The sequence below is a fragment of the Momordica charantia genome, assembly GCF_013281855.1.
Source record: "Momordica charantia cultivar OHB3-1 chromosome 10 unlocalized genomic scaffold, Mcharantia_2.0 BLBB01000010.1, whole genome shotgun sequence".
Taxonomy (NCBI): domain Eukaryota; kingdom Viridiplantae; phylum Streptophyta; class Magnoliopsida; order Cucurbitales; family Cucurbitaceae; genus Momordica; species Momordica charantia.
In genome coordinates, this window is record NW_028275158.1 from 4,136,560 (window position 1) to 4,163,153 (window position 26,594).

At 33.6% G+C, this 26,594-nt stretch overlaps 3 protein-coding genes and 1 long non-coding RNA gene across 5 annotated transcripts; 1 reads left to right on the forward strand and 3 right to left on the reverse strand.

Annotated features, from left to right (window-relative positions):
- Nucleotides 1-2,877: 2,877 nt before the first annotated feature.
- LOC148208418 (uncharacterized) lies at nt 2,878-6,461 on the reverse strand. Its single transcript, XR_015788315.1, has 3 exons — nt 6,324-6,461; nt 6,037-6,172; nt 2,878-3,633 (listed from the first exon to the last, which is right to left on the reverse strand). It is a non-coding gene; the product is annotated as an uncharacterized LOC148208418 (long non-coding RNA).
- LOC111008363 (protein NETWORKED 2D) lies at nt 4,206-8,785 on the forward strand. The gene is made up of 2 exons (XM_022281029.2): nt 4,206-4,699; nt 5,064-8,785. The coding sequence occupies exons 1-2, from the start codon at nt 4,606-4,608 to the stop codon at nt 8,606-8,608; spliced, it is 3,639 nt and encodes a 1,212-aa protein (XP_022136721.1). The 5' UTR covers nt 4,206-4,605; the 3' UTR covers nt 8,609-8,785.
- Nucleotides 8,420-12,922, reverse strand: LOC111008364 (suppressor-like protein). 2 transcript variants are annotated; one of them, XM_022281032.2, is made up of 6 exons: nt 11,677-12,922; nt 10,948-11,283; nt 10,617-10,750; nt 9,964-10,130; nt 9,146-9,370; nt 8,420-8,558 (listed from the first exon to the last, which is right to left on the reverse strand). In XM_022281032.2, exons 1-5 carry the CDS (start codon nt 12,843-12,845, stop codon nt 9,191-9,193), a joined length of 1,986 nt encoding a protein of 661 aa, XP_022136724.1. In that variant the 5' UTR covers nt 12,846-12,922; the 3' UTR covers nt 8,420-8,558; nt 9,146-9,190. The 2 variants fall into 2 exon arrangements, with proteins under 2 accessions (XP_022136724.1, XP_022136723.1); XM_022281031.2 differs by lacking the exon at nt 8,420-8,558 and having other exon boundaries at nt 8,909-9,370.
- A 1,487-nt stretch (nt 12,923-14,409) lies between these two features.
- On the reverse strand, nt 14,410-19,029 carry AIL6 (AINTEGUMENTA-like 6). The gene is made up of 9 exons (XM_088119226.1): nt 18,788-19,029; nt 18,454-18,665; nt 17,659-18,250; nt 17,388-17,470; nt 15,946-15,954; nt 15,764-15,852; nt 15,540-15,613; nt 15,326-15,453; nt 14,410-15,230 (listed from the first exon to the last, which is right to left on the reverse strand). Exons 2-9 carry the CDS (start codon nt 18,596-18,598, stop codon nt 14,797-14,799), a joined length of 1,554 nt encoding a protein of 517 aa, XP_087975352.1. The 5' UTR covers nt 18,599-18,665; nt 18,788-19,029; the 3' UTR covers nt 14,410-14,796.
- Nucleotides 19,030-26,594: the final 7,565 nt, after the last annotated feature.

The following is a 26,594-nucleotide window of genomic DNA, read 5'->3' on the forward strand; positions in this document are numbered from 1 at the left end:
TGGTCTGCTAAATGCTACTAAGTATTTATTATTATTATTATTAATTTTTTTTTTTTTTTTTGAGAAAAACTATTGAGTATTTATTTTGATTTTTATATATGAACTCTTTTATGTTATTAACACTCGTATTTATATCCCTTTCTTGGGGTTTTTTTTTCTTTTCTTTTTTATATTACAGCAATTGTGAGTGCGGTGAAAACTTGATTTGTGAATTTGAGTATAATTCAGTAGTTAAAACGTGTTTTGCTTTTTGGTTGGAGGTCATGAGATTCAACCTCCCATTTTCTCGTATTAAAAAAATAAAATTAATTCAAACGCAGGTTAGTAATAATGATCTATATTCTTTTTTTAAAATCGTATGTTTAAATCTATCTACTCCATATTTGTTTTCTTAAGAAAAAAGTAATTATAAGAGCAGTGACAATTAAAAAAATAAATAATTGGAGAGATAATTATATGTCATTATATTAGTATCAATTTAATAATGAGAAGATTGTATTTATTTTTTCAGTTTTTGGACAAATATTTTCTTTGGTGGATTGTATTAGTGGTGCGTGGTCATCAATCTTCTTATGTAACTCGTAGTGGTCTAGTTTTTTAATATAGTGTTTCATTTTTTTTTCTTTTAAAATCTACTTTATTTAAATATGGGGTGAAACCAAAAAATATATATTAAAAAAAAGTACAGTGAAACATTAACTTGCCGTAAGACTACGGAGCTAGACAGAATATAAAGATAATTTATCATTTAAATTAATTTTATAACAGTCAATGTGCTACTTGAATTCCCTACTGTTGGGATGAAATTTTTAACATATATATCATTGTAAAACAATTGGTAAAATATAAAAATTAACATCATCTAACTTATTGAAACTATTTTTGTGTTGAATTAGGTACAAAATAAAGCCCTTTCGATCATATTCGTGATTCTTATTTCTTATTTGTTTCCATATTTTTTAATCATGAAATACAGGTAGCTATTTCTTTCTTTTTGTTCTTTCTTTTTCATCGAAAAAATAAACATTTAGTAACTATTTTTTTAATATTCGTGAAATGAAATAAAAGTTTTATATGAAGTTTAATATTTCAAATTAAATGCTCAAAACTTTTGTGTTATATTTATCTTTTGATATTTATTATATATTTTTTAAAAATAAAAAACGGTAAAATAATATGTATTTTAATCGTCAACATCTTCCTATATTTCTTCAACTATATCCAAAAGTCCTTTTGGCATAATTCACATTTGGCCAATACTCAAGATTTTCCAATATAATATATATCATTGTATCCTCTTTTGTTTCAATTTTCTTGATTTCAACTGCATGATATTAAGCCAGCTTATAATAAATTTTATTTGGTAAAATTGGAGCCCAACGTCTACTTCTCACGAGTTCCTTCATCATACGACATGGTTTGTTTTACTTTGCTATATACAACCTTTTCATTGTTCCCTCTTCTAACTAAATCGTCTCATTTTTAGCTACCTTCTAACAATATCGCATATTTTCCTTCAATATAGAATATAAAAAACTAAAATTGATTGGATCTATGATTTTCAAACTTTTTTTTGTGGTTAAAGAAAAGTAAAGGCTTAAATTAATGGACAATAATTTATAAGTTATGAAATAATATGTCCGTAGGAAGCATCTTTAGCTTTGTCAAGACTACTTTACTACAGATGTTTTAATAAAGTTCTTCGTCTCTTTTGTTCTATCGTCTTCTACTTTTCAAATCTTTGGATAAAACAAGGAGACAAGGTACAAATTATATAGACTTATACATTTATCCGTTGCTAAAAACATCCACCGCAATAGTCCTCCAAACAATTTGAATCAACATGTCTAATTATTTGTTCAACTTTTGCTCGAGTCCTAAGCTTGCCAAGGGAAGTTTTACAACGTGCTAAAGGGAATTATATGTAGTAAAAATGAACGATTCACGATTCAACCCACCATAGAAATACTTGAAATCTAATACAATGATATATCAATGAATCTTTCATATTTAATACTTTAATTACTAATTATAAATAATCGTATTAAGTTTTCAAATTTTCTTGAATATAAAAGGTTAGATTTAATGCTAACCAATTCTTGTAGTTTGAGTGTGTAATTATAATTGGTTCTTTATAATTTAAGGATGGTTGGAATGACTTTTAATTATCCTTGACATAATTATAATAATAAAGTTTAATTACAATACTTCAATAAATTAAATTTTTATGAGATATACCATGCTCAAATTATAACAATATATTAACTCTGTAGTAATTTGTATATTTTAACTTTTATTTACTACAACATGTAGGGATGGGGATCGAACTCACAACCTCTTCGTCAGTGATGGATCTAGGATTTTCGTCGATGGGGGCTTCACTTAAAATTTAGTAAAAATAATTTATGAATTAACAATCTCAAAATTCATAACTAAATTAAATTAGAAAATCTTTTAAGTTCAAAACGGTAAGATGATTGTACCATTTAAAAGTGTCAAATTAGAAAATTGCTTTTATAGAAAATTAGGATTTGAATATCTCACTTATCTTTTCTTTAAAATTAATATATTTATATAAAAGAATTTTTTAAATTTTCTATAAAAATAATAGAGAATTACAAATGTATGAGTTTTTCTTTTATTTTTTAAATGGAGAAATTATATATGATTCTATTGTTTTTTATTTTCTTTATTTTAAAAAAATGAGAAGTCATCGGAAATATAGAATCTAAATCATGTAGCAGTGGCCTCAAACCCAAGCTTCAAGGAGATTGAGAAATTAAAAGAATATATATATTAAAAATGGCGCCTCCCAGGCTTCAATGGATTGAGAGATTGGAAAAAGAAAAAAAAAAAGCTGCAGTCTCGGAGGTTCGAACCTAAGCAGCAGGGAGGCTGTGGAAATGATTTGCCACTGATCCAATTTTAAATTTTAATGTCTAAGTTAACAATATTCTAAGCTCGAGGTGGCTCGAGTCCCCTAAGCCCACGTTGAATCCGTCCCTACTTTTGGTTAGAGATATATTCCAATTACAGTTGAGCTATGCTCACTTTCACTTATATTTTAATTTGTTATCCTTGAGATATGTAACATGAACATAACTCAATGGTTAAAGTATTTTTTTTGTTTTTTTAAGTCGGTTTAGATCTCCCCCTCATATTTATTTTACTAGAAAATGACATTAAAACGGGTGGAAAAAAAAAGTAAGGAAGTTTTTAAAAAATGAACTCAAACTCTATATAATGGTTATCTTAATTAAAAACTTCTACAAATGTTCTAACGACCAAATAAGAACATGCTCCATTTGGGGAACATCCAAAAATAACGGAAATACCTGTCGAAAATGTTTTGATTTGGACACCCGCATGTCGACGAGGCGCCCTTAAAAAGAAACCGACAAACGAGCTCCTTCAAAAGCATAATTTTAATTTTTACCACAAAACCTTTTTTTTTTTTTTAATTTTAGATACCACAAAACATTTGTTTTCTTAATAGACAAGTAATCCTAATCAAATAATATTAAATAAATTAAATACGACTGTTTACCTTTTGTAAGGTCGGTGACAGAAGGAGCGACACCACCGTGTTAAGAAATTTTTTTTCCTAAAGCTTTTTCACTTGGAATTCAACGTCTGTTAAGAAATATATATATTAAAAAAAAAGTTAAAAAGGCAAGAGGCCAATCCTGCAAATTCCACGCTGGCAACGTCATAAAGTGGCATGTATAATTTCAAGTGTATAGAAACAATAATGAAAAAGTTATTGTTAAATCACTATTTTAATGATGAGATATCATCTATATCCCTTAATTGTTTTATATATATATATATATATATATATATCATCCTATGAAATTGAAAATTCGAATTTATGATATTTTGTCGATATATAAACTAATTGAGTTGTGACTCGACAGTATAGATTTACAATTGTATTCGACTTTAATTTAATCCTTGTAATTTTGAATAGATCTCTCAAAATGTCTATGAATTAATATTATTGATAATTTTCTTCTTCGACCGGTTTTTCTTAGATACCAGCCTTTTTTTTTTACCACAGAAATATTTGACAATTATCAACTTCTAATAATGGTTTGGGAGACTAAGAGATTAAATTAAAACCAAGAAGAGCAGCACTAAAATGGTAATTCAACTGAAAATTATTTCTTTAAAAAGAAAAACTAAGAATGATTTTAGGACAGAGAGGACAGATCTTAAGTTGAATTTTTTTTTCTTTTTTTTTTTGAAGAACACGTTATTGGGGCGAAGATTACTCTCCTCCATGATCTCATATTTAGTAAGAAAGGGGATTGGCTTCAAACATTTCATTCTCAATAACTTTCCCTCTCCTTCTCTCTCTCTTCTTTCCTCTCTCTCTCCTGTTCTAAATTTCTAATTCTTTTTACAATACAGTCTCTGTTCTTCCATTGTTTATTCTGATTAATCCAAGGCTTTCCAGGAAATTCCATCGCATGTCTTCTCTCTTCGCCTAGAGAGAGAAAGACAGAGAACAGAACAAAAACAGAGCACAACAGAACAGGGAGGTTTGGAAATTAGAGAGAGAAACAAAATAGGATAGGAAAATCCCCCCCAGAAACATCAAAGATGTTGCAGAGAGCTGCAAGCAACGCTTATTCATGGTGGTGGGCAAGCCACATCAGAACCAAACAATCCAAATGGATGGAGCAAAATCTTATAGGTTCATCTCTCTCTCTCTCTCTCTCTTTCTTTTGCTTCTGAAAATTCACTCGAAAATGTTGTTTTTTGTTGTGAGATTCTCTGATCCATGAGGAGACTAATGTTTTCTGGTCGTTAGAAACATGAATTGTCTTCTGGGTTTCCTTGTTTTTGTGATTTGATTTGCATGAATGCATATTGGATGATGCTTTGAATGTCTTTTCTTGAGAAAATTTGGTCTTGTTTTTGGGTAAGATCAAGATGTGTGGAGTTTCTGAAAAATTAAGCAATTCCCATTTGTAATTAGATCAGAAGTTTAATACCCAGAGATGGATTAAAGTTTAATTAATGAATGATGGAGAAATGAGAGTTTCTGGAAATTGCAGATATGGAGGAGAAGGTCCAAGTTGTGTTGAAGCTGATAGAAGAAGATGGAGATTCATTTGCGAGGAGAGCTGAAATGTATTACAAAAAGAGGCCAGAACTGATCAACTTTGTGCAGGAATTTTACAGAGCTTATAGAGCTTTGGCTGATCGGTATGATCATATTTCAACTGAGCTGCAGAATGCAAACAACACCATTGCTTCGGTTTTTCCGGAGCAGGTGCAGTTTTCGATGGACGAGGAAGACGAAGAAGCGATGCCGAAGTTCACAAAGAAGCCACCAGAGATCCCCAAAGCGAACATCCCAAAAGTTCCCAAGGCCCCCATTGATTTGAAGACTGTCATAACGACAGCGACCCAGAAGTTGAAGACCAAGAAGAGCCAGAAGAGTGGCTCGAAACTGGCAAACATCGTTTCGACGGTTGTGGCTAATAAATCTGGCTTGACCAAAACGGAGGCACTCCAGGAGATTGACAAGCTGCAGAAACAGATCCTGGCACTGCAAACTGAGAAAGAGTTCTTGAAGAGCTCTTATGAAAGCGGGCTTGCGAAGTACTGGGAGATTGAGAACCAAATCAAGGAGATGCAGGACAGAGTTTTCAACTTGCAGGACGAGTATGGCGAGGGAATGGTCATCGAGGATGATGATGCTCGTAATTTGATGGCTAAAGCAGCTTTAAAATCCTGCCAAGAGTCATTGGCTCAATTGCAGGAGAAACAGGAGAAGTCAGCTGAGGAAGCAAGAATAGAGTCTACAAGGATTAAGGAAGCTAGAGAGAGATTAGAGTCTCTCAAAGGCAAGCTAAAGGGCGATCCTTCGAGCCAGGAGAAGTCACTGGTGAAGAACGAACCCGTAAGGCAAAAAGAACCAGATCGATCGAAACACGTAGTTGAAAATGCAGTAGAAGAGAAACAAAGAGCAGAGGAAGTACGCCAAAAGATTAAGGTGCAGTTAGAGACCACTACATGTCTTACCATGACAGAAATGGCCGAGAAGATTGATGAACTTGTAAACAAGGTGATCAGCTTAGAGTCTGCGCTGTCTTCACAGACCGCCCTCGTAAAGCAGTTAAGATCAGAAACCGACGAACTCCATACACAGATTCGAACCCTGGAAGATGACAAGGCATCAATAATTGATGGAAAAAACAATCTACAGCAGAAGTTGAAAGAAATGGAGCAAAAGTTGGGTGGGATTCAGGATCTAAACCAGAAAGTTGAGAATGAGAAAACCAATTTCACTACGCAAATAATTGAGGTACATTGTAATCTAGATCATCTTTCTGAGAAATTGCCTAGCGTACAACAGGATGTGGAGCTCGAGCCGAAATCTTCAACAAGCACGGAGGAGGTCGAACAGCTGGAGAAACTTCCTAGCATGAAGCTAGGTGCAAGTGGACCACATACAGAGCTTGAACAGCCTGACAAAAAGTTGAAAGCTCATGAGGGTTCAAATGATCCAAAGCAAATGAAATCAGATGAAGCATGCCAGGTAACAGATTCGAGACGAAGTGAAGAACCAGTCGCTGATATGAAATCATCAGAGTTTGCATCCCCTAAAGAAGAGGAATCACAGAATTTCAAAGGTAAATCTGAGAAAGCTGATGTAAGTGATATGAACATAAATCAAGAGAACACAGGTTTAACCCAGGTGGATTCACCAAATTTGGGAAGCAGTTCTAAGAAACTTGCTGTTAGTGCTACTTCTAGAAGTCTATTAGAAGTTGTTGAAACCCAGGATAAATCACAGAGTTCTAAAGGTAGTTACGAGAAATCCGATGCAGATGATGCTGCCAAAAGTCAGGAACAAAATTTTCAAACCTTGTCAGTAAATAGCGGAGCCGATCCCGAGAAAAATGATGTTAATGGTTCTGCTAGAAATCCAGTAGAAATTGTTCAAACCGTGGCTAATTCACAGTACTCTAACTTTGGTCGTGAGGAAGCTGGAGGGAATGCCACTTCTACAAGTCAAGCAGAAGCTCCTCAAACCCAGGATAAATCAGAGAGTTTAAAAGGTACTTCTGAGAAATCTGATGCAGACAACTCTTCCAGAAGTCGAGAAGAAATCGTTCAAGCCTTGTTAGTAAATATTGAAGGCACTACCGAGAAAAATGGCACTAACGGTTCTGCAGGAAATCCAGTAGAAGTTGTTCAAACCAATGCTAATTCACAATATTTAGAAGGTGGAGGGAATGGTACTCGGACGAGTCAAGCTGAAGAAATTTACAAACAGGCAGATCTAGGACATCCTTCAGAGAAAACAGAGGATGCGATGAAAGAGCAAAACAAAGAAGAAAATAAGACTTTTTCAGAGGCAATTGATGCAGAACAACAAGGGGGGAAAGTAATGGAGAAAGAAGATGAACCAAATTGGCAGCAGTTGTTCATGAGTGGAATAGAAGACAGAGAAAAAGTCCTCCTGACAGAGTACACTACAACTCTTCGAAATTTCAAGGATGTCAAGAAGAAGCTCAATGAAATGGATGAAAAGAATCGGGATCACAAACTTCAAACATCAAAGCTGCTAAATGAGTTAAAAACTTCAAATGCCTTGAAGGATCAAGAAATCAGATCCTTGCGCCATAAATTGAATCTTATGCAGAAATGTTTCACTGAGAGCAAGGAATCGGTGGATCTAAGCAAGGAATCTTTAGATTTTAGTCCCTCAGATCACCAGGAAGCCTCAAGCACATCGGAGGATCAAAACATCGACAAGATAACAAGGGCTGATTCAATTCAGTCAGAAACACCGACACCTCAACTATACGATGAAGAAGAAGATTCATTCGATATCAGTAAGCTTCTAGTTCAACAACCTACCACTATATCAGTGATTGAAGAAAAGCTCAGGATGAAAATTGATGAACTTCTGGAGGAAAACTTAGACTTCTGGTTGAAATTCAGCACTTCTTTCCATCAGATACAGAAATTTGAAACTGGGATACAGGATTTAAAATCAGAAGTAAAAAAACTTCAAGAAAAGGGAAAGAAGATGGATGAAAGTGGCAGCGGAAACTACTCCTTGAAATCAGAAGCCCGGCCATTGTACAAACACCTGAGGGAGATACAGACTGAACTTACAGTCTGGTCAGATAAAAGTGCAGCATTGAAAGAGGAGCTGCAAAACAGATTTTCATCACTGTGCAACATCCAAGAAGAAATAACAGCTGGATTGAAGGCAAGTGCCGAGGATGACGACTTCTCGTTCACGAGCTATCAAGCTGCAAAGTTTCAGGGGGAAGTTCTGAACATGAAACAAGAGAACAACAAAGTTGCTGATGAATTGCAGGCAGCATTAGATCACATAGCATCTCTTCAACTTGAGGTAGATACTACCCTGTCAAAGTTGAACGAGGAGTTCCGACTTGCTGGATCAAAGAAACAGGAGACTCCACAGCTGCGACACTCTGAGAGCCGAAACCGAGTTCCTTTACGGTCATTCATCTTCGGCGTCAAACCGAAAAAGCAAAAGCAATCAATCTTCTCCGGGATGGCACCTGTAATGCAAAAGAAGTATCATGCTTTGAGAACAGGAACTCCTATGTAAATTATGTATGAACTTTCATTTTCTTTGTTTTGCATCTTGTAACGCTTTTTAGTCCCACTTTTCATTTTTCTTTTTTGGTCTGCAATATTTGGCAGAAGTGCGATTTTCCTAGACTTTTGTAAGCTCGATTATAAGTTGGTTTTTGGAAAATACTTATACCCTACATTCTTTGATTCATATTAGCAAATCAATTCTCGTATTTCTACAACTCTCCATCACTCAAACTCAAATCCTGAAGACTCCGATTATAAAGATCGGCTCTCACTATAAAAGAATTGCAAAAGTTCTGTTCCCAACAAATTTCAAAAGGCAAAGGTTCCAACTTTGATACCTTTGCAATGCTATTTTCCATTGATCGTGTAAAAGAGAAGAGAGGATAATACATACAAACACCATTTCCCATCTCATCGCCATGTGATCCATATCTTTCTTTATCTATGATTGAAACAATAATCTAAAAGCTCTAAACATGATTTGTTGCAATGGAAAGGAAAGTTCAGTCGTAAATTTGTAGAGTTTACACGAAAAATCATCAACCTTGCTTCTGAACACTCGTTTATACAACGATGAAGTTAGCTCGTTTCATTTGCCTTTGTCAGCGTCTCTCGGAAGCTTTAGACCCATGAGTCCAAGAAGATTAGAAGCAGGACCAGGTAGGCCTTCTTGTGATGAAAAGGAATCGAGAAGGCTCTTTACAAGGTTCACGTCCACATCAACAGGAGTGAAATCCTCCTCCATATGATCAGCAGCTTTTGATGTTCCCTACGTTTTTATTCAATTGCAAATGTGAGTAGAAGTACATCAATAAACACAAGGTGTTATAAATTGTACTGTAGATGAAAGGTATTTTCTGCCCAACTGTATCATTGATCATATACAGCCCCACGATATGATTGTCATGTGACAGAAGAAAAACAAGCTCTTTCCAGAAAACCATAAAAAAATGACCAAGAACTTGTTCTTCCATAAAACGAATGCTGTGGGTAATCCAAAACTGTGAGATCCTATATGGGTTTGAAATCAATGGATCTCAAACATGTACCACTTGCCAAGAGAATTGACGTTGTACAATAAATTTGGTTGATAGCTCAGAAAACAAACTGCTTCTGACAACAGCCCTTAAATGAAAATCTGGAGGTGATTAAAATTTCTAAAGATCACAGCATCCAGAAAATATGTTGTTGGAAAGATGAAACATTCCGACCCAACTCCACAAAACTCTCTCACTGCCATTAATAGGAGTAAAATCTAAAAAGAAGAATTGACGGGTAATCATATAGTTATGGGTTCATCCTTAGAAAGGTCGGGGAAATAAGGATTTTGCATCATCATGCACAAAGGAAAATGGTAGGTACCTCATCTTTCTGGGAAGCTTCTCCAGTAGCACGATAAAAGCTTTTCTTGAGGGTGCTACTCTTCAATTCTTCATTCAAAGCATCTGAATAGGATTCCATGAACGTATTCTCTCCATCGACATTATTCGCAACGGTGGCTCCATCACTCTCATCATCTTCAGATTCATCTGAAAAGCGTCAACAGTTTCAACTTAATGATCAAAAGATCCATCAGGAAATTTTTCTATAAGAAATAATTTTAGTAATAAGATCAAAAATTCCATTAAGCATAGAAAAACGGGGTTAAAAGAATCCCCAGGAGCAAGACTGCAGGACATGGTAGAAAAACTGACGATCCAGTTAGGGATATTCAAATATTTCAAACGATCCAAATCATAAACTCATGATGATCCATAACTAAAATCCATACTTCCTCTAAGGCAAGGTAGCCCCAAAAAAAACCTATATAGATAAAAGAATACACAAAAAGGTTTGTAGCCAGTGTTAAATGGTAGAGCTACTTTAAGGAAAGAAATTACAGTAAAATCAAACAGAAAAAACATGGAGGGAGAGTGTTCTTCCAAGTTATGGCTTTCTGACTTTAGCATTGAAAGATAGAAACTTGCTCAAAACTGAAAAGAAGAAACTAGTTTATGAAACAGCATTTTATTTACCAAAATCCAAATCAGAAGAGGCTTCATCTTCATTGTCAGCATCACTAGAAGTCTCGATGGATGCATGGTAGTTCATGACTGATTCCATCTCTTTAATGAAGCGGTCTACATCAATATTCACATCTTCTGGCTCCCTTAAAACGTAAGAGGTTGTATTATATTGATAGATCAACATATAAGAAGATTAAAATATAGCATTTACAAATATAGAAATAAGCTTGTTCGAGATGTTATGCAAGGAAAATCAGTGTAAGCAGAATAACCACGACCAGGGGCCTTGCAGTTATTACGTGAAAACTATTACAGTTAGATTCATTAATGTGTAACAAACCTGTTATCGGGCACCTCTACTCCTTGATAGCTTGATACATTTTTGACAAATTCCTGCATGGATTTAGATATATCACCTAGATCAGATTCATCCATGCTACAGCTGGAAGATGGACCAACTTGATCCTCTTTTGAATTCTGCTTCTTTTTAAATTTAGAATTACAAATTTCCATCTCCTTTTGTCGCTCTAAGAGAGCAGCATTCAATTCATCATCACCATTGTAAAGCCAAGAATCGTTGTCAGAAGGAGGAACCTCCTGATCCCTGAAATCTTCCGCCGAACAGGGAGAAGCAAGAATCTCATCTATGCGCCTCACAGGAGCACTCATCATTTCGCTGAAAATGATACGAAGTTCTCAGTATTTGCAGTAAAAACAAACGAACTCAAGAAAATTCCACTAGAAAAGACCACAACAATTGTTAGGTTGGAGAGCCATGTGATTAATCTGCACGACCATAATCATTAATCAAATGAACAGTTATGTTATACTGCTATTGAATCCCATAATGCATGTGGAATCCTGTATGCTGAGAGTTCATATTCATTCAATCAACACATAATCTACAAATACCAAATTCACCATAAAATCATAGATAAATTACGACCCACAACACAAGTGCAGTCATTGCATACAAACCAGGTTAACAGAGTCCGTATGCTAAATCCATATTATCAAGCTCCAAATACCCAAGTAAATATAATTTCAATTGTGCGGAAAATAAAATTACCTGGCTCTTGATGAGAGTTGACTATTCCTGTAATATTCCTCCGCATTCTGCATCAATCTCCCATACTCTTTCGAACCCGGAAGTAAACCTTTGAAGTATCCGCTATTTTCTAAACTCTCTCTAAACGCCTCCCATGTCCTACCTTTCCCTTCAGACCCCTCTTGTCTTCTTAGTTGATAAATCATCTCAAATCCGCATGCTATCTTCATTCCCAATTCAGCCTCAGTGTACAGTGAAGCATTGGTCCTACTGGGCATCGGATAGCATTTGGGCGCCTGAAAACTCTGCTGCATCAATTGTGCAAACATCGCCTTCGACATCTTAACCGACACATAAACCAATTCTTCTTCTCTCCCTCTCCTAAAAAACTTCTCCATTTTGGCGGCGAACTTCATTGTGTCTATGTCACGATCATAAAACCCCTCAACCGCCAGCGAAATCAAGCAGGGCTCATGCTTCAACACCTGTGCAACTGATAGAGGAACCCTAACCCTAACTCTATGCATATTTCTCTCCGCTCTCCCGGGATAATCCGATATCTTTTTCTTCACTGCCAGCTGAACAGACTCAGACGCCCTGGATTCCTGATCAAAATCCACCAAGAACTTCAGCGAATCAATCAAATTGGGATCCCGTAATCGGATTTTCGGTACAATATGGAGGCTACCGTTGCGAATGAAGACACGATTAAGACTGTTCTCAGGGTTAATCCATCGAGGGATGTGGAAAGCAGCCTCAATAAGCAAGAATTCACCGTCCGTGTCCCACACTCGGATTGAAAGCGAAGGAAAACTCTTCGAAATGTGGAAAAGAAGAAACACAGTGAACCATTCGTCTTCAAGGTTGTCACCGAAGCGAAGCTTCCCGTGAAGGTGTGGGAGGTGGGAGGAACAGAAGCAGGAGGATTTGTGGAGAGAAGAAAGCGAGAGAGTGAAGGGTTGGTGCTGCCATATATAGTCGGAGGTGAATGCAGAGATAGTGGTGATGATTTGGAGGTGAAGGGATTGGAGGTAGGATAATACGTCGGCGGTGTTGCCGGAGCTCAGAGATGCGTCGGGAAATATGGCGTAGAAGACGGTATCGTCAGGGAGTCTGGAGCTGCTCTGATTGAAGATGGAGGAAGAAGAAAAGGGGTCGGTCGCCGTCGCCGTCGCCGCCGCCGTCGCCATTGTGTTCTCTCTGAACTTCGCGAACTTTGCAGCTATTTTCTGTAATGTTCAGAATGCTTCCGGAAGACCAAATATTTGATTGGGTCTCATAATGGTACAGTACAGGGGGAGAAAAAAAATCAATTTCTTAACCTAAATTTTCAATTTAATCCAATGAGAGTTTGGCTAATTTTTAGCTTAAAATTAAATAAGTGTAAATTTATTTTAGATGAACTTTCTTTTTAAATTTTGTTATTTTTTTCTTTTTTTTTTTTAAATTTGTGAGATTCAAGGACTTTGTTTAATAGTTGATGTTAGGCTTTTGTAAAAAAAAAAATAATAATAATAATAAATAAAAATTGTTGATGTTATTCCTTGATGATTTTTTTCTTTCTCAACAACATGTGAAGTGGAGATTCAAAAATTCGATTTCTTTCTCGAGTTTAATTTGATGTAAAGCTTGATTTCCATAAGATTAGTATGTTTTTATAAATTTTTACCTTTAGCAGGTGAACTTAACACTAGTCCACGCCTAAAGTTGAATCTAACGAAATTGAAAATTTTAAAGTAAATCCAATAAACTTTCCTTACATATTATAAAAACTTGAATTTCAAAAAATAATTTTAAACTTGTCACCATGCAAATAGGAGGTGATAATTTATCTTTCAATGAATTACTAATATTAACAAATACAAAAAAAAGTGACATAGGTAGATTAGAAATGAAATTAGAAATTGGCACAATTATTTAAAACTAAATTACATATTTATCCTTATATAAGTTTCATCCAACCTTTAACTTTGATCATAATCATGATGAGAATAAATTTTTAAAGCGTAATTTTTTTTAGTAGTGTACAATAAATATGGGACATGTGAACTTCATACTCTAAAGGAATAAGTAAAATCTCATTTATTATTGAGCTATTTTACCCTTTTGGCCTCAATTAGTAGCTTTTTTTTTTTTTTGGAAAAAGAATTAGCAGCTTCTCATAAACCTAAATTAATAATGTATAATGCACAAAATCTATTGGGTAATTACTATCATCGAATAGCATGATTTTCTTTTCTATTTAAGCGAATCATACTTAGCATGATTGGTTCTTCTATTGAATTATTGGACGGACGAATATAGCACGATATAAAATCTTCGATAATTTTTTTTCTATTTAGGCGAATCATACTTAATATGATTGGTTCTTCTATTGAATTGATCAAACAGACGAATTGATCAAACAGACGAATATAGCACGATATAAAATCATATATATCATCATTGTCCAGGAAATATTATGGCTAATAACCCTAGTAACCACTAAATTTTTAAATTTGGTATTAGCAATATTTTCACTCCAAGTTTCAGCTCATATTATTCACATTTTTTTCCTAAAATTATTCCATCTCAAAAAGTAATAGAATTTTAAAAGCTTTTTTGGACAAATAAATCTTTAATACCACATCTTTTTTTTAGTAATAATACAAAAAAAAAAACTGCCATACCATGTAGGACCAATTTAACTTTCAAAGTAAGAGTTATTTTTTCTTTTTCTAAAACAAACCAATTAATTACAATACTTGAAGGATATAATCAAATGCCCAAGAAAATATATAATATATATATGAAAAAGATTATAATTCTAACAGGCCTTTTTCTGTTTCTTAAGCAAAAGACAGATACACCCATTCCCTTCTTACACATTCAACACAATATTATGTCAAAGTCTAAACCATATTGATGGGATGTATTAACTTTACAAAATTCAACTTCCTACAAATTATAACAAGCTTAGTTTCCATGCCAAAAAAAAACCCTCCCTACTTTCTTTTCTTTTTCCTACTTGTAAAAAAAGGGGGTTAACAGTTGAAACTACAGTCATTGGGGATAAAATTCCGGGTCGCCCAGGACACGGTGTTGTCGACGAACTAGTCGGGTCATGTTAGCTATAGCATTTTTGTTCGATCATCGGCAAATCTAATAGGATTGATGAGGCCAAACAAAAAACTCGGCTGCTTGAGGTGCCATGGTCACTGGCGCTGCAAGGGCTGCGCTCGTCGACTCCGATATGGCGTTAGGTTGAAGATGATGGAAGTAGTTGTGGTGATACAGCATGGCTGCAGTATCATATGGAATTCCACAAGGGATGGGCGGGACTGCCTGCACGTTGGCGCCGAAACTGATGCTGTTGCTTCCGCTGCTGCATTGAGCTGCTTGATCGTGGTTCGGGAGCGGTTTCTGATCGGACTCCAGGCAAAGCTTCAGCCTCTTTGCTGCTCCCCCAATCGGTAGAGCACTCTTCGCAATAGCTTCCACATCGTATCGACTCATCTCGAAATTGGTCACAGCGTTCAAACCTCTAAACTTGATTGCTGCTATGTCGTACGCCTCGGCTGCTTCCTCTTCAGTAGCTGCAAGAAAGACAGCAAGCCAGCAATAAACATCGACATTAATACCTCGACATATGTTTCCAACATCCACGTTGTGCAACAAAAAAAACACCTACCAAACGTCCCCAGATACAGGTCCTTGTTCCCCGCAACACGGCCAATTCTCGCCTGCCATCGACCCTGCTGATGATGCCTCGTTACACCTCTGTAAATAGAGGCACCCCTCGAGAAACCACTACTCTTTCTATCGGTCAAACAAATACCAAAACTTTCAGCAATCAAAACGACAAAACCAAAACAAATAAAAAAGCAATGAAGCGGTTAACTCACCTTCGCAAAGAAGCAATGAACTCTTGCTTGGTGACATGTTTCATCTCTTCCAACTCTTTGGTGTAATTCGAAACCTACGCACCCGAACCCAAAAAAAAACAACAAATTGAGTGAAGAAAGTTAGAAAAACATTATGGATATACCAGAAGTAAGACTATCAAATAATTACCATATTATAATTTTAAGGAAAGAGAGATTATATATATTTATGCATATTATATTACAGGAAAATTTGTGGTAGCAGTTGGACCCCAGTACTTCAAAGCTGCCAAATCATAAGCCCTAGCTGCTTTTTCCTCCTTATCATACCCACCTGAGAGGAAAAAATAAAAAATTTACGGAACTCAATTAAATATTTTTTCAAAAATAGAAAAAAAAAAGTTAATAAAGGGAAGAAATTTCATACCTAAATAGACTGAAGAACAAGAATTGGAATGTGAATGCCAGCAGGAAAATCAAGGCCGCAGATTTCGTGCAAAAAAGCGAAGAGACAATCTCAACTCAGCAAGTTGCCAAACAAACATATCAAAAAAAAGGTCAAAGTTTTACACGCTAGTCAAAGAAAAATCAGATATTGTTTCAAAACCCAAACAAATTAATTAAAAAACCACGTGATTAGCATGTAATATCAACAAATCTTTTTCCCAATAATACTAATTGACTTCAAAGAAAACAAATGGGTCTGATTGGCAAAACTATCCACAAACCCCATTTGATTCACACACATAGACACCCCATTTGATTCACACATATAGACTAGCAAATCCTAGGTACATGATCACCATGGTTGGAACTCATTCCCTCTGCGCCCGGATAAATGTTGCTAGACCGTCCATTAAAAATCAAACCCAAACTTCAACACAGTGGTTGAATTGTTTCTACGTCAAATTTTACTAACAAATCACACCCTGATAATCAAATATTTTTACTAACAAATCACACCCTGATAATCAAATATCCATTCCAATCCAAATTCTAACGTGACAAACAACTTCTACTAACTTGGCCGAGGCGTCTAGACCTTAATTAGGTTGTGAACTCAAACCTCTATGTGTGTAAACTGAAAATGTGGGATAGTCAAATGTAAAGGATATAATAAACAATGGGAATTGGTGGTTTGGTCAATTGGGGCATATGAAGAAAGCAAAAAAGCAAAAGCAAAAGCTTAAAAACTCTTCAGAAAACACAGCTACAGAGAGACAGAGTAGTGTTTCAGACTCATGGATTGATGCCTGAAACCCTCTCTCCATCACTGGATGTGAGTCTCATCAAAGTGACCACTAAATTAACTCAATACAGAAGAGAGAGAGAAACAAAACGGCGGCACATCTGATCAAATCAATCCAAAGAAAAGAAAAGAAAAAAAATGGGAAAAACAAGTACACATTACGTACCATCAGTCAATCATAATAATAATAAGAAACCCCAGTGCCCAACCCAAGTTTCTTTCTTTACCTTTTAGAAAAAGAAATAAAAATCCCCCAAAACCCATTAATTCTAATTCATCACTCTCTCTCTCAGATCCGCCATTAAATGAAAAAATCTCTGAAACTCACTCATGCATGCAAAAGCCTCCCTTTTTCTTCTTTTCAGATTTTGTACGTATTTGTCCTATGCGTATTCTCTACCGTTTGCATTTTTACTTCAAAACCCAACAACAAAAAACACTTCTTTTCCCTCCCCATCTCTCCCATTTCCAATTTCATTCGAAACCCACCAATAAAAAACACTTCTTTTCCCTTCCCATCTCTCCCATTTGCAATTTTATTCAAGACCCAACAACAAAAAAGACATCTTTTTTTCATTTTTTTAATGTTTTTCTCGTTGTTGTTAGAGAGAGAAACAAACCTTGACGTCCTTTCCTAGCCTGACCCTCTCTTCTACAGCTGTTATCCCATAGATGCGCTTCGTATCTACCCGTCCATCTGTGCCTGCAATTACAACAACATTTATAAAAACTTAAAAACTTTCTTCTTCTTCTATTCTCTATACTTTATTGATTAGTTTCGAGATCTTGCTGCTCTGATACCATGTTAAATCATGGCCGACCGGCAAGGGGAAGTTCTAAATTCATGCAAAAAATTAAAACTTTACACTCGTATATATACATGGGACACACCTAGTGACGCCTCTGTAAATGGAAGTCCGCTGGCCAAAAGTATCAGCAATTTTCTTAGAGGAGTCGGAATCGACGGCCACAAGAGCCGCGCTCGCCGCCGCCGTGTCGGAGGTCTGAGCGACGGCTAGGGAGAGAGCGCCAGTGGGGCAGTTAGAGAAGCTACCCATCTCATTTCTAACCGACTCAATAGAGTGAGCGCCGGCAGCCGGGATCTCGCCGGCGGCGATCTGGGTTCTGGCGATGGACGCCGAGTCATCAACTTCGGAGCCGGAGTTGGCAGAAAAAGCCTGAAATGCGGCAATGGTTTTGAGATCCTGTTGGTCGCCGAAATAGGCGGCGCCGCCGTGGTCGTAGATGTGAGTCAAAGACGAATCTTGAGTCTCCGTTTGGCTGTCGGAATATCGCACCATCGAATCGCCGAGGAAATCTTCGAGCTTTGGCTGGTGGTGGTGCTGCTGCTGGTGGGTCTGTGGATGAAAAAAGCTCGTAAAAATCGGTTCTTTACCAACAACTTCGTTGCTTTGATCCTCTCCATCCATGAACAGAACTTGTGACGATTTTGGGTTCGTAGCAGCAGTGCTATTACTCCATCCTTCAAAAAGAGAAACAAAAAGAAAAAAGAATACCATGTTAGAAATCCGTTAATAATATTGACCCAAGAAAAAAGACAACAAAGTCGGTGATTTGGAGAAATGGGTATCTCAAATTAGACAAAACCCAGTACGGTGCCATCACTTTCATGCACTTTCTCGGCATCCAAACAGAAAATCAGGAGAGAAAAAAAAGGAGAAGTACCATTGGAGTAAAAGTTGTCTAGGAGATAGTGATGAGGAGAGGCGGTGGAGGAAGTTTCATAAGGAACGAACTGATGAGATTCAGCAGAGCGAAGCATTTCAATAGGAGAAAGAGAGAAAGAAAGCCAATTAGTCGCAGGAGCCATATCTCAATAATCTATACTTTGTTTCTTCTTCAAAACTACACTTCTTCTTGTACGTTGGGTGATGAATCTGCAGAAGCAAGAGTATTTAAACAAAAATTAGGGGAGAAAAAAACAAAATTTAAAGGAGAGCTTAGAATAGAAGAGACGTGATGAAACCGATGGATTTTGGTGTTTTTTTTTTTTTTTTACCTTGGGCGTTACTGAATTACTACTACTCCCATATCAGGAGAATAAGGAATACGAGAATCACGAAGCTGACGAAGAAAGAAAAAACCCAGTTGAAAAGAGAGAAATGCATGCAGAGAAGTGAGAAGAAATGTTGGTAAAAATTAGTGAGACTGAGGAGGAGGTGGAGGCTTATAATGGGAGGGGGAAGCGGTTCGAGTTGCCAACCGGCATTGGAAGGAAAAAAGGGAGAGTTTTTAGAGAGAGAGAGAGAGAGAGAGAGGGGTTAAATGGGAATTTTGGAGGGAAAAAAAAATAATGAAGGAAAAACTAGGGAGGAGGGAGGAGGCAGCGACTTTTGGCACTGCGCCGAAGAAAATTTGTCTGAAACAAGGTCGCGAAACATCCGGGCTACCGGAAAATCTACAATTTCTTTCTTTTCTCTCTTTTTTCTTTTTTCTTTACTAGCTACCATTTTTCCTTCATTATTCATATATTTCATACATAACTCAATTTTATTTATTAATTTTTAGATATCAATACAAGTTTCAGACATTTAGTTTGATCTTTGTGGTTTGTACTTTCCCGTTTTGTTTTTTCTTATCAATCACTTTTACAAAAGGGTTATTTTTATCCCTTTTTGTAAAATTACAATGTTAAATTTTATGCTCGATGAAAATTCTTTAATACACATATGAGGTTACTTGGTATCGTTATATGGTTTGAGATGTTAGATATTTGAAATGATAGATGATATCTTTAAATTGTTATGTTTGTTTGGTGTGAATATGTGGATGGTTAAATTTGTTTGGTTGGATTTGTAGTTCTTATGCTTGTTGTCTGTGTAATTTGTACGTTGATATTGGTTGTTTTTAGATGTAATTTGAATTTATTACCAAATTTGTTTTTATTGATTTGATATTGTGTTTTTATTTCGATTTAGTTTTATGTTGAATGACCATTGAAAAATGTTAAAGTAGGTGAGATATTGCACACTATGCTTCGATTAAGATGTTATACGGTTGATTTAATAAGTTTATTTTATATCTAATTCTAGTATATAAATATAGTTTTTTTGTTTAGTACATATAAATATAGTTAATTGTACTTAGTCATTTATCAATAAATCAATGCACGGTATCAAAAGGTCTTCTTGGATGCCCCTCGTGCGGGCATAATATATTACAATTCTTGAATAAATAAGAGAATCTAGGTATTCATCTCACAATAATTTTGAATTTCCATTCACAAGCCAACCTCTTTAGGTATTTCAAGAAATTTGTTAAGTATAAGTTGAAATATTAATAAACAAATGATAAAAAAGAGAAAAAGAAGATAGGGAGATCGAAAGAATCTATATTGATAAGTAGCACGATCTAAATAGATATTTAAAAAATGGACAGAAATTTGAAAATACAATAACTAAAATAGACAAAAACTAAAATTACATGAACTAAACATTTTCTTTTTTTTATTATTGTGTTGGTTAATGAATTTCCAAATTTATTATACTAAATATCTACTTTATTGTCAAACAATCCACTACAAATTAATGTAACTTTTAAAATAGGACTTTCGAAATTTTTAAAATTCAATAAATCTGAAAGCATATATACTAAATAGATATTTTGAAAAATTAGATATCAAAATAAAACCATTTTTAAAATTGAATGGAATGAATCAATAAGATGAGATTTCAACCCTATATATATATATATATATATTTTTTTTTTGGATTTGGTCAGAGTAAAATTAAATTAAACGAAGGCTGACCAATGAATTAGAGTGATAATTTTACCCACTTGTCATCCATGCACATCACCTACTAATGACTTAATTACTTCTCGTGAGTCCGTGTGATTTCCGTTCAGTGGACCCTTTTTTTTCTTTTCTTTTTTTTTTTTACTTTCAACTTTTTTTTTCTTTATTTTATTATTATTTTTTTTTTGTGCGTTTGAAGATGAATCATGGAAATGACAGCCAGCACAGAGGAAGACCAATGAGAAATATCTGCTCCTACTCATAAAATTATTTATTTACTTTTCATTGGTAAATAATTTTTCACGAATATTTATAAAAAAATCGGATTGTAAATAAATTAAAGGAAACAAAATAAAAGTTTGAGAATCATAGAGATACTTTATTAGGAAAGTTAGAGCCGATATTTAAAACGACTAGGCAATAGTTAAGGATTTGATTCTCATTGGTTGATAGAAGGATTATAAATAGATAGAACCAAAATAGATCATCTATTATGATGCAAAAGTAATTATCGAAAAATCCGTATCCAATTTCCGATGCTCTACGCTCTAAGAAAGGTATGTTAGCACGGTTGTTAAGAGGAGATTCGTTTGTGTGATCGAAGAAGATTTTGGAATGTTCTTACCCAATAAGGGAAAAAGTTCAAATCGAGGCCGTTTTTTCTCCGATCGATTACTCTGTTATTTATCAAGCGTGTTTCTTGAGGGATGCCGTCCTTTCCAACTTTATGGGTGAATAAGAACTATACTAAGTGACAATTGTCCAAATGAAATCTCTCAATTTTCTTTGATTAACTCAATCTGGCAAGCATACCATTATCATTTTTTTCCCTCGAAAAATCATGTGCATTAATCCAACAAGGCTAACTATTTATTACTCTCGTTTTTTTTCTGTGAAAAAAGCTTCAAATCTAACCTTAACCGTAATTGTTTCTTTTTCGATAAAGTAATATTGATGTAAGCTTACTCATGCTTGAAACTCAGAAAACCATGAGCATCAAACTTTACCCTTTTTTTTTCATTGAATTGGGAGTTTTTATTGTGTGGGGAAAAAAAACGTAAGAACTTTTGAAATGTGTGTTTATGGACATTTGAGAGCGTCAGCAGAGGAAAATGGGAATCCTAGAAAAAGAATCAGACAAGTTTTTGGTAAAATCTGTAGTTTGTTTTGGTTTGGAATTGGATGTCCAAAGGAAAGGCACACAGGGAAATGAAAAAGCCTTTTTCAATTCTTTCAAATATTTTATTCTTTTAATTAATTTATTTCAGAGTACCAAATTGGCTTGAAAATCGAATATTGGGAGGCAGATATTGCAGAAACCACAAGCTCTCAAATGCCCTTTTCTCTCAGAATTTAAATATGCATGTGCTCAATAAAATAATTTTCTTTTTTTACTTTATATTTATAATATCAAAATTAATTCTCACAGTACTTTTCACTTCTGCGTTTAAAATAACTCTTTTTCATTTCGGAGTTCAGTAAAATTACAATAATTTAAGTTATTTAAGGTCGAATTTGATGAAATAATTTAAATCCCCTCCAAAACTAAGTAGAAAAGTAGAAAGTGAAATTTTCCCTTACAAACATTTGATGGAACTTGACAAAAAGTATTAAAACAAAGCCAATAAATAAATATATATATATATATATAACTTTATTTATTTATTTATTTATTTATATCATGGCATAAACATTGTAGAAACAGACCTCCAAAGCATGCCTTGAAAATTAAAACAGTGAAAGTTGTGGTAAAATTGTTCCTTTGTATATATTTTTAATTTATATCTATTTTTATCTTGTACTTTTTATATAGTTTTAATTTTTGTTTCTATATTCTCGAAAGTTTAATTTTATTCTAATACCTTAACTTATTAATTTTTAAAAAATCCCTGGTTAATAAATATTATAGAATTGTTCACCACATTAGCATCACAATTCGTGGATTGACTTATCAATGTAAAAAACAATAAGACATAATATATATATTATTTAACATTTTCACTACTATCATATTCATGGGCTAATACAAAAATACACATTAAATTTCAAAACTAGTTCTCGTCAATTACTTGTAATCCAAATAAGTTCTTTACTTTTCAATAATAGATCATTTCTACCGAAAAAGAAATTTCAAAGGACAACTTAAAATAAGAATACTAAACTTGATTTTTATTTTTATTTTTATTTTTCTCTGGAGACAGGCACTTGATTTACTGTAGATGATTAAGTAAACGAATCATATTTTTGTTAGAGATACCTACACTAATTAATTACTTAATTAATTAATTAATCGAAGTTGCTTTTAATTTTGGGACTGTGTTTGTATAATAGATTTAACCGTGTTTGTAGGAAGGTTTTTGTCTTGTGCGAACGGTCAAAGGAAACCTAATTCTTCTTATAAACATGATCTAATATATTAAACTTATTATAAAAGATTTTGAATTTAAATGACAATTTTATTTTTTTTAATAATTTTACTTGAAAATGATATTCTTAAGAAATATAAAGCTATATGCAAAATAATTATTTCATTAATCGATATAAAAATATGATATTATAGTTATAGACACCAACTTCTGAATTTTGTTATTCAAATTTATAAGAGTAAATAAAATGAAAAAGTAGAAAGTCCTAAGTTAATAAAATCACATAACATACCATTTCCAAAAAAAAAAAAAAAAAAAAAAAACCAAAGTACCAAAAGAAGAGGTAAACTTATGAGATTATAGAAATATCTCATTTTGGTTCTAATAAATATTGATATGAGTCTCATGGCATGTTGATTGTACCAACGAGTGATGATTTAACAATTCTTTTTAGAAAATTTAAGTTTGAAAGGACTACGTAATATCTATTAAGGATGAACTACGACTCATCTTATTATCAATTGATCTCGAGACAAAACTCATAAATGTTGAGGATGATGATGTGATATGTATGTGTGTAAAATTTTGAACAAATGGTAATAAGAATATTTATTTTTTGAGTAGAAAAAGAGTTGAAAATAAAAATAAAAATGGAACGCAGTGATGAAATAGTTAAAAACAGAGAGAAAAAAGAAGTGGAGACAGGGAGCGAAGAAAGCGGAAAGAAAGAAGGAGAAGGAAAGGAGTGCGTTTGCACTGTGAAAACGGGTTTCTCCCCCCGATTTTATGGCAAGTAATTCGGCTCCCCAAAATTATTCATTTTTAAATTATAAACCAAAATCCCAACCAAAAAAAGAAAAAAAAAATTGTAGAAAGCAGTGCCGCTGTTAATTAATCACTCTATATATTTTTTTTTTGGTTGTTGGGTTTGCCGGCCACCCTCTACCACCGTCCGCAAATCCTTCACTTCAATCACTTTTTTTTTTTTTGAATAATATTAATATTAGGAGAAAAAAAATTAAGCGAAAATTCAAACTTACAAGACGACTGACTATCTGAATTATCCTAAAGGCTAGGCTAAAGAAAAATTTTATTGTACTATTTATCTATATTCCATTACATAACTGTTATGTATATTATTTTATTATAAAGGGTATGTATGATTTATTTACTTTATTTGAATAAAGTATGTTATATGATACTCTTTCGCTTATTAAAATGTTGATGTAATTTTTATATATGTCTCTATATGACATATTTGTTATTACATATATTTTAATATAATATTATAAATTCGAGTGGAGGACTTGAATTTTCAATTTTGGAGAGATCTTAAAAGTTAAATTAAGTTATACTTATCAATTTATTAAATATTTTGCAGCATTAAATAAGTTGGCTTGATATTTGTATTTGCCTTTGATTTACGATTTCTTTTCTTACTTTTCTTAGCATGAATTTTTTTAAAGCAAATCAGAATGTTGTCTAGTTTACAAAATTCTCTTAAAGATTTTAAAACCATTAAAAAAAGATTAAAATTACCATACAAAAAATATAGTTTTTATAAAATAAAATAAAAAAGAAGCTAGCAAATCGATACTAAATTAAAAATATAGTCTAATATCACGGAAAACTCGAATTGTAACCATAGGGTCTTCTCCTACAAATAAAATTAAAGGAAAAAAAAAAAAGTTCCGTCATAGGGACTTTTTTTTTATTGTTATTTATTTATATTTTTTAACACATGTTTTGTAAACGACAAAATTTAATGCACATTTTTGGGTTTAAAGTAAGGGATTTGTTCTGAATTGAACTTCCATGAATAAATAAATGAGATTAATTTCCATTAAGATTGGATTCGGAATCGAATTATTATAATTGTTATTATAGTTATAATAAATTTTTTTTTTTTGAGAAATTGAATTGAATTATTTAGAAATAGCCTTTTGAGTTTATTATTGAAAAGAGAGAGAGACAAAGTTGGGTGGAGCTGTTGGTAAATAGACCTACAGAAGCTTTATGTTATATAATTAATAGTAGTGCTAATGATATCTTATCAAACAAAACCAAAATAATTAAAAAAACAAACCAAAACAAAACCAAACCAAACCAAAAACTGTGTTTCTAAAACCTTTTTCAAGACAAATAATATATTTGTCGAACTATGGTGATGTCCGCAAAATTATTTTCAAACTTGTTGCTGTATTTAAAAGAGAATGATGTTCATGAATTTTGTTATTTAAAGGTTAAATAAATAAATGGGTGTTTGTTTATGGTACTTTTAAACTTTTTGTTTTTATCATTATTATTTTTTACTTTTAAATTTTATCTTTAATATACCAAATTATTTCAATCAAGTAGATTAAAAAATGAGATGATTGGTACGGTGGACTAGTTTTATTTATCAAAATATATAAGGAAATCAAACTATTTCTTTTTTTTTTTTTTATTTGTGAGTATCTAAATCAGCTTACGCACATTTCAACTAATCTCAAGCAACAACCGCCGACCTTACAACATTTGATGCTCAGAAACACATACGAATTACTAATTCTCAAGATATATAGGTGGCCATCATGAGATTTGAACTCATTCCTTAAAATCAAACTATTCCTTGTTAGAAACAGTGTTAACGTTGCAATTTATCTAAACTAAAATAAAAAAAAAATTTAAAGGCATAAATTGAATGTTTTGGAAGTTTAACCATGAATTCTTAAAATGAAATATGAAGAAGTGTTGGAGAATTTGAAATAAGGAACTTTACCTTTTATTGTATAGCTTGGAGAAGTGAGAGGGCATATAAAGAACAGTTGAAGGTACGTGATTTTAGGGACTACAGCGCTGGAGTTAGTTTGAGGTTTTGGTTGCTACAATTTAAAAGTTTATATCCTATTCAACAAAATTTCAAACATTTCATTATAAAATAGTTCGAACTATACAACGGTTTAACTTGTAATAGAGTAAATAATCGAGATGAGTCTTTTTAGACTTATTTAAAATGCTTGTCGCACGTACATGTGCACACGTGGAGTTCACTCTGTTAGTTCATGATGGAAATATTAATCATCTTGCCTCATCGCTTGATTATATATCATGAGACCAGAGTTCCATTACACATCCACATCTACCAAATTCTATTAACGTTTATGTTAACTCACTTTTCTTCGAAAGCCTATTATTCTAGAGTTTCATTACGCCACCCAAGCATTGTTGTTGAGATTCACTCATTGTGATACTCAAACATGGGCATTAAAAATGTGTCGTGAGGTAATTCATATTTAGGCACACGCTTGAGACTTAGAATGAAGGTTATTGACGATGTCTCAAAGTAAATTGGTGAGGGAGTTGCTTGGGTTAAAATATTATTTTGTTCTATGTACTTTCGATTTTGATTCATTTTGCTCTTTCTACTTTCAAAATGTCTATTTTAGTACCTCTACTATCGACTTTTGATTCATTTTAGTTATAATACTTTCAAAATGTTAATTCTAGTCTCCCTACTTTTAAAAAGTTACTATTTTGGTCTCTGTCTGTAAAATTTTAACACAAATTTTGTACGTGAAGAAAACCGTTTGATATAAAATTCTGATTAATTACATTCCTAAGAAATATGTTTTGAATACTATTGTGCCACCATGTTTAAATTGTGATAATGAAACTGAGACAAAAATATCACTTTTTAAAAACTACGTGGATCAAGATGGAAG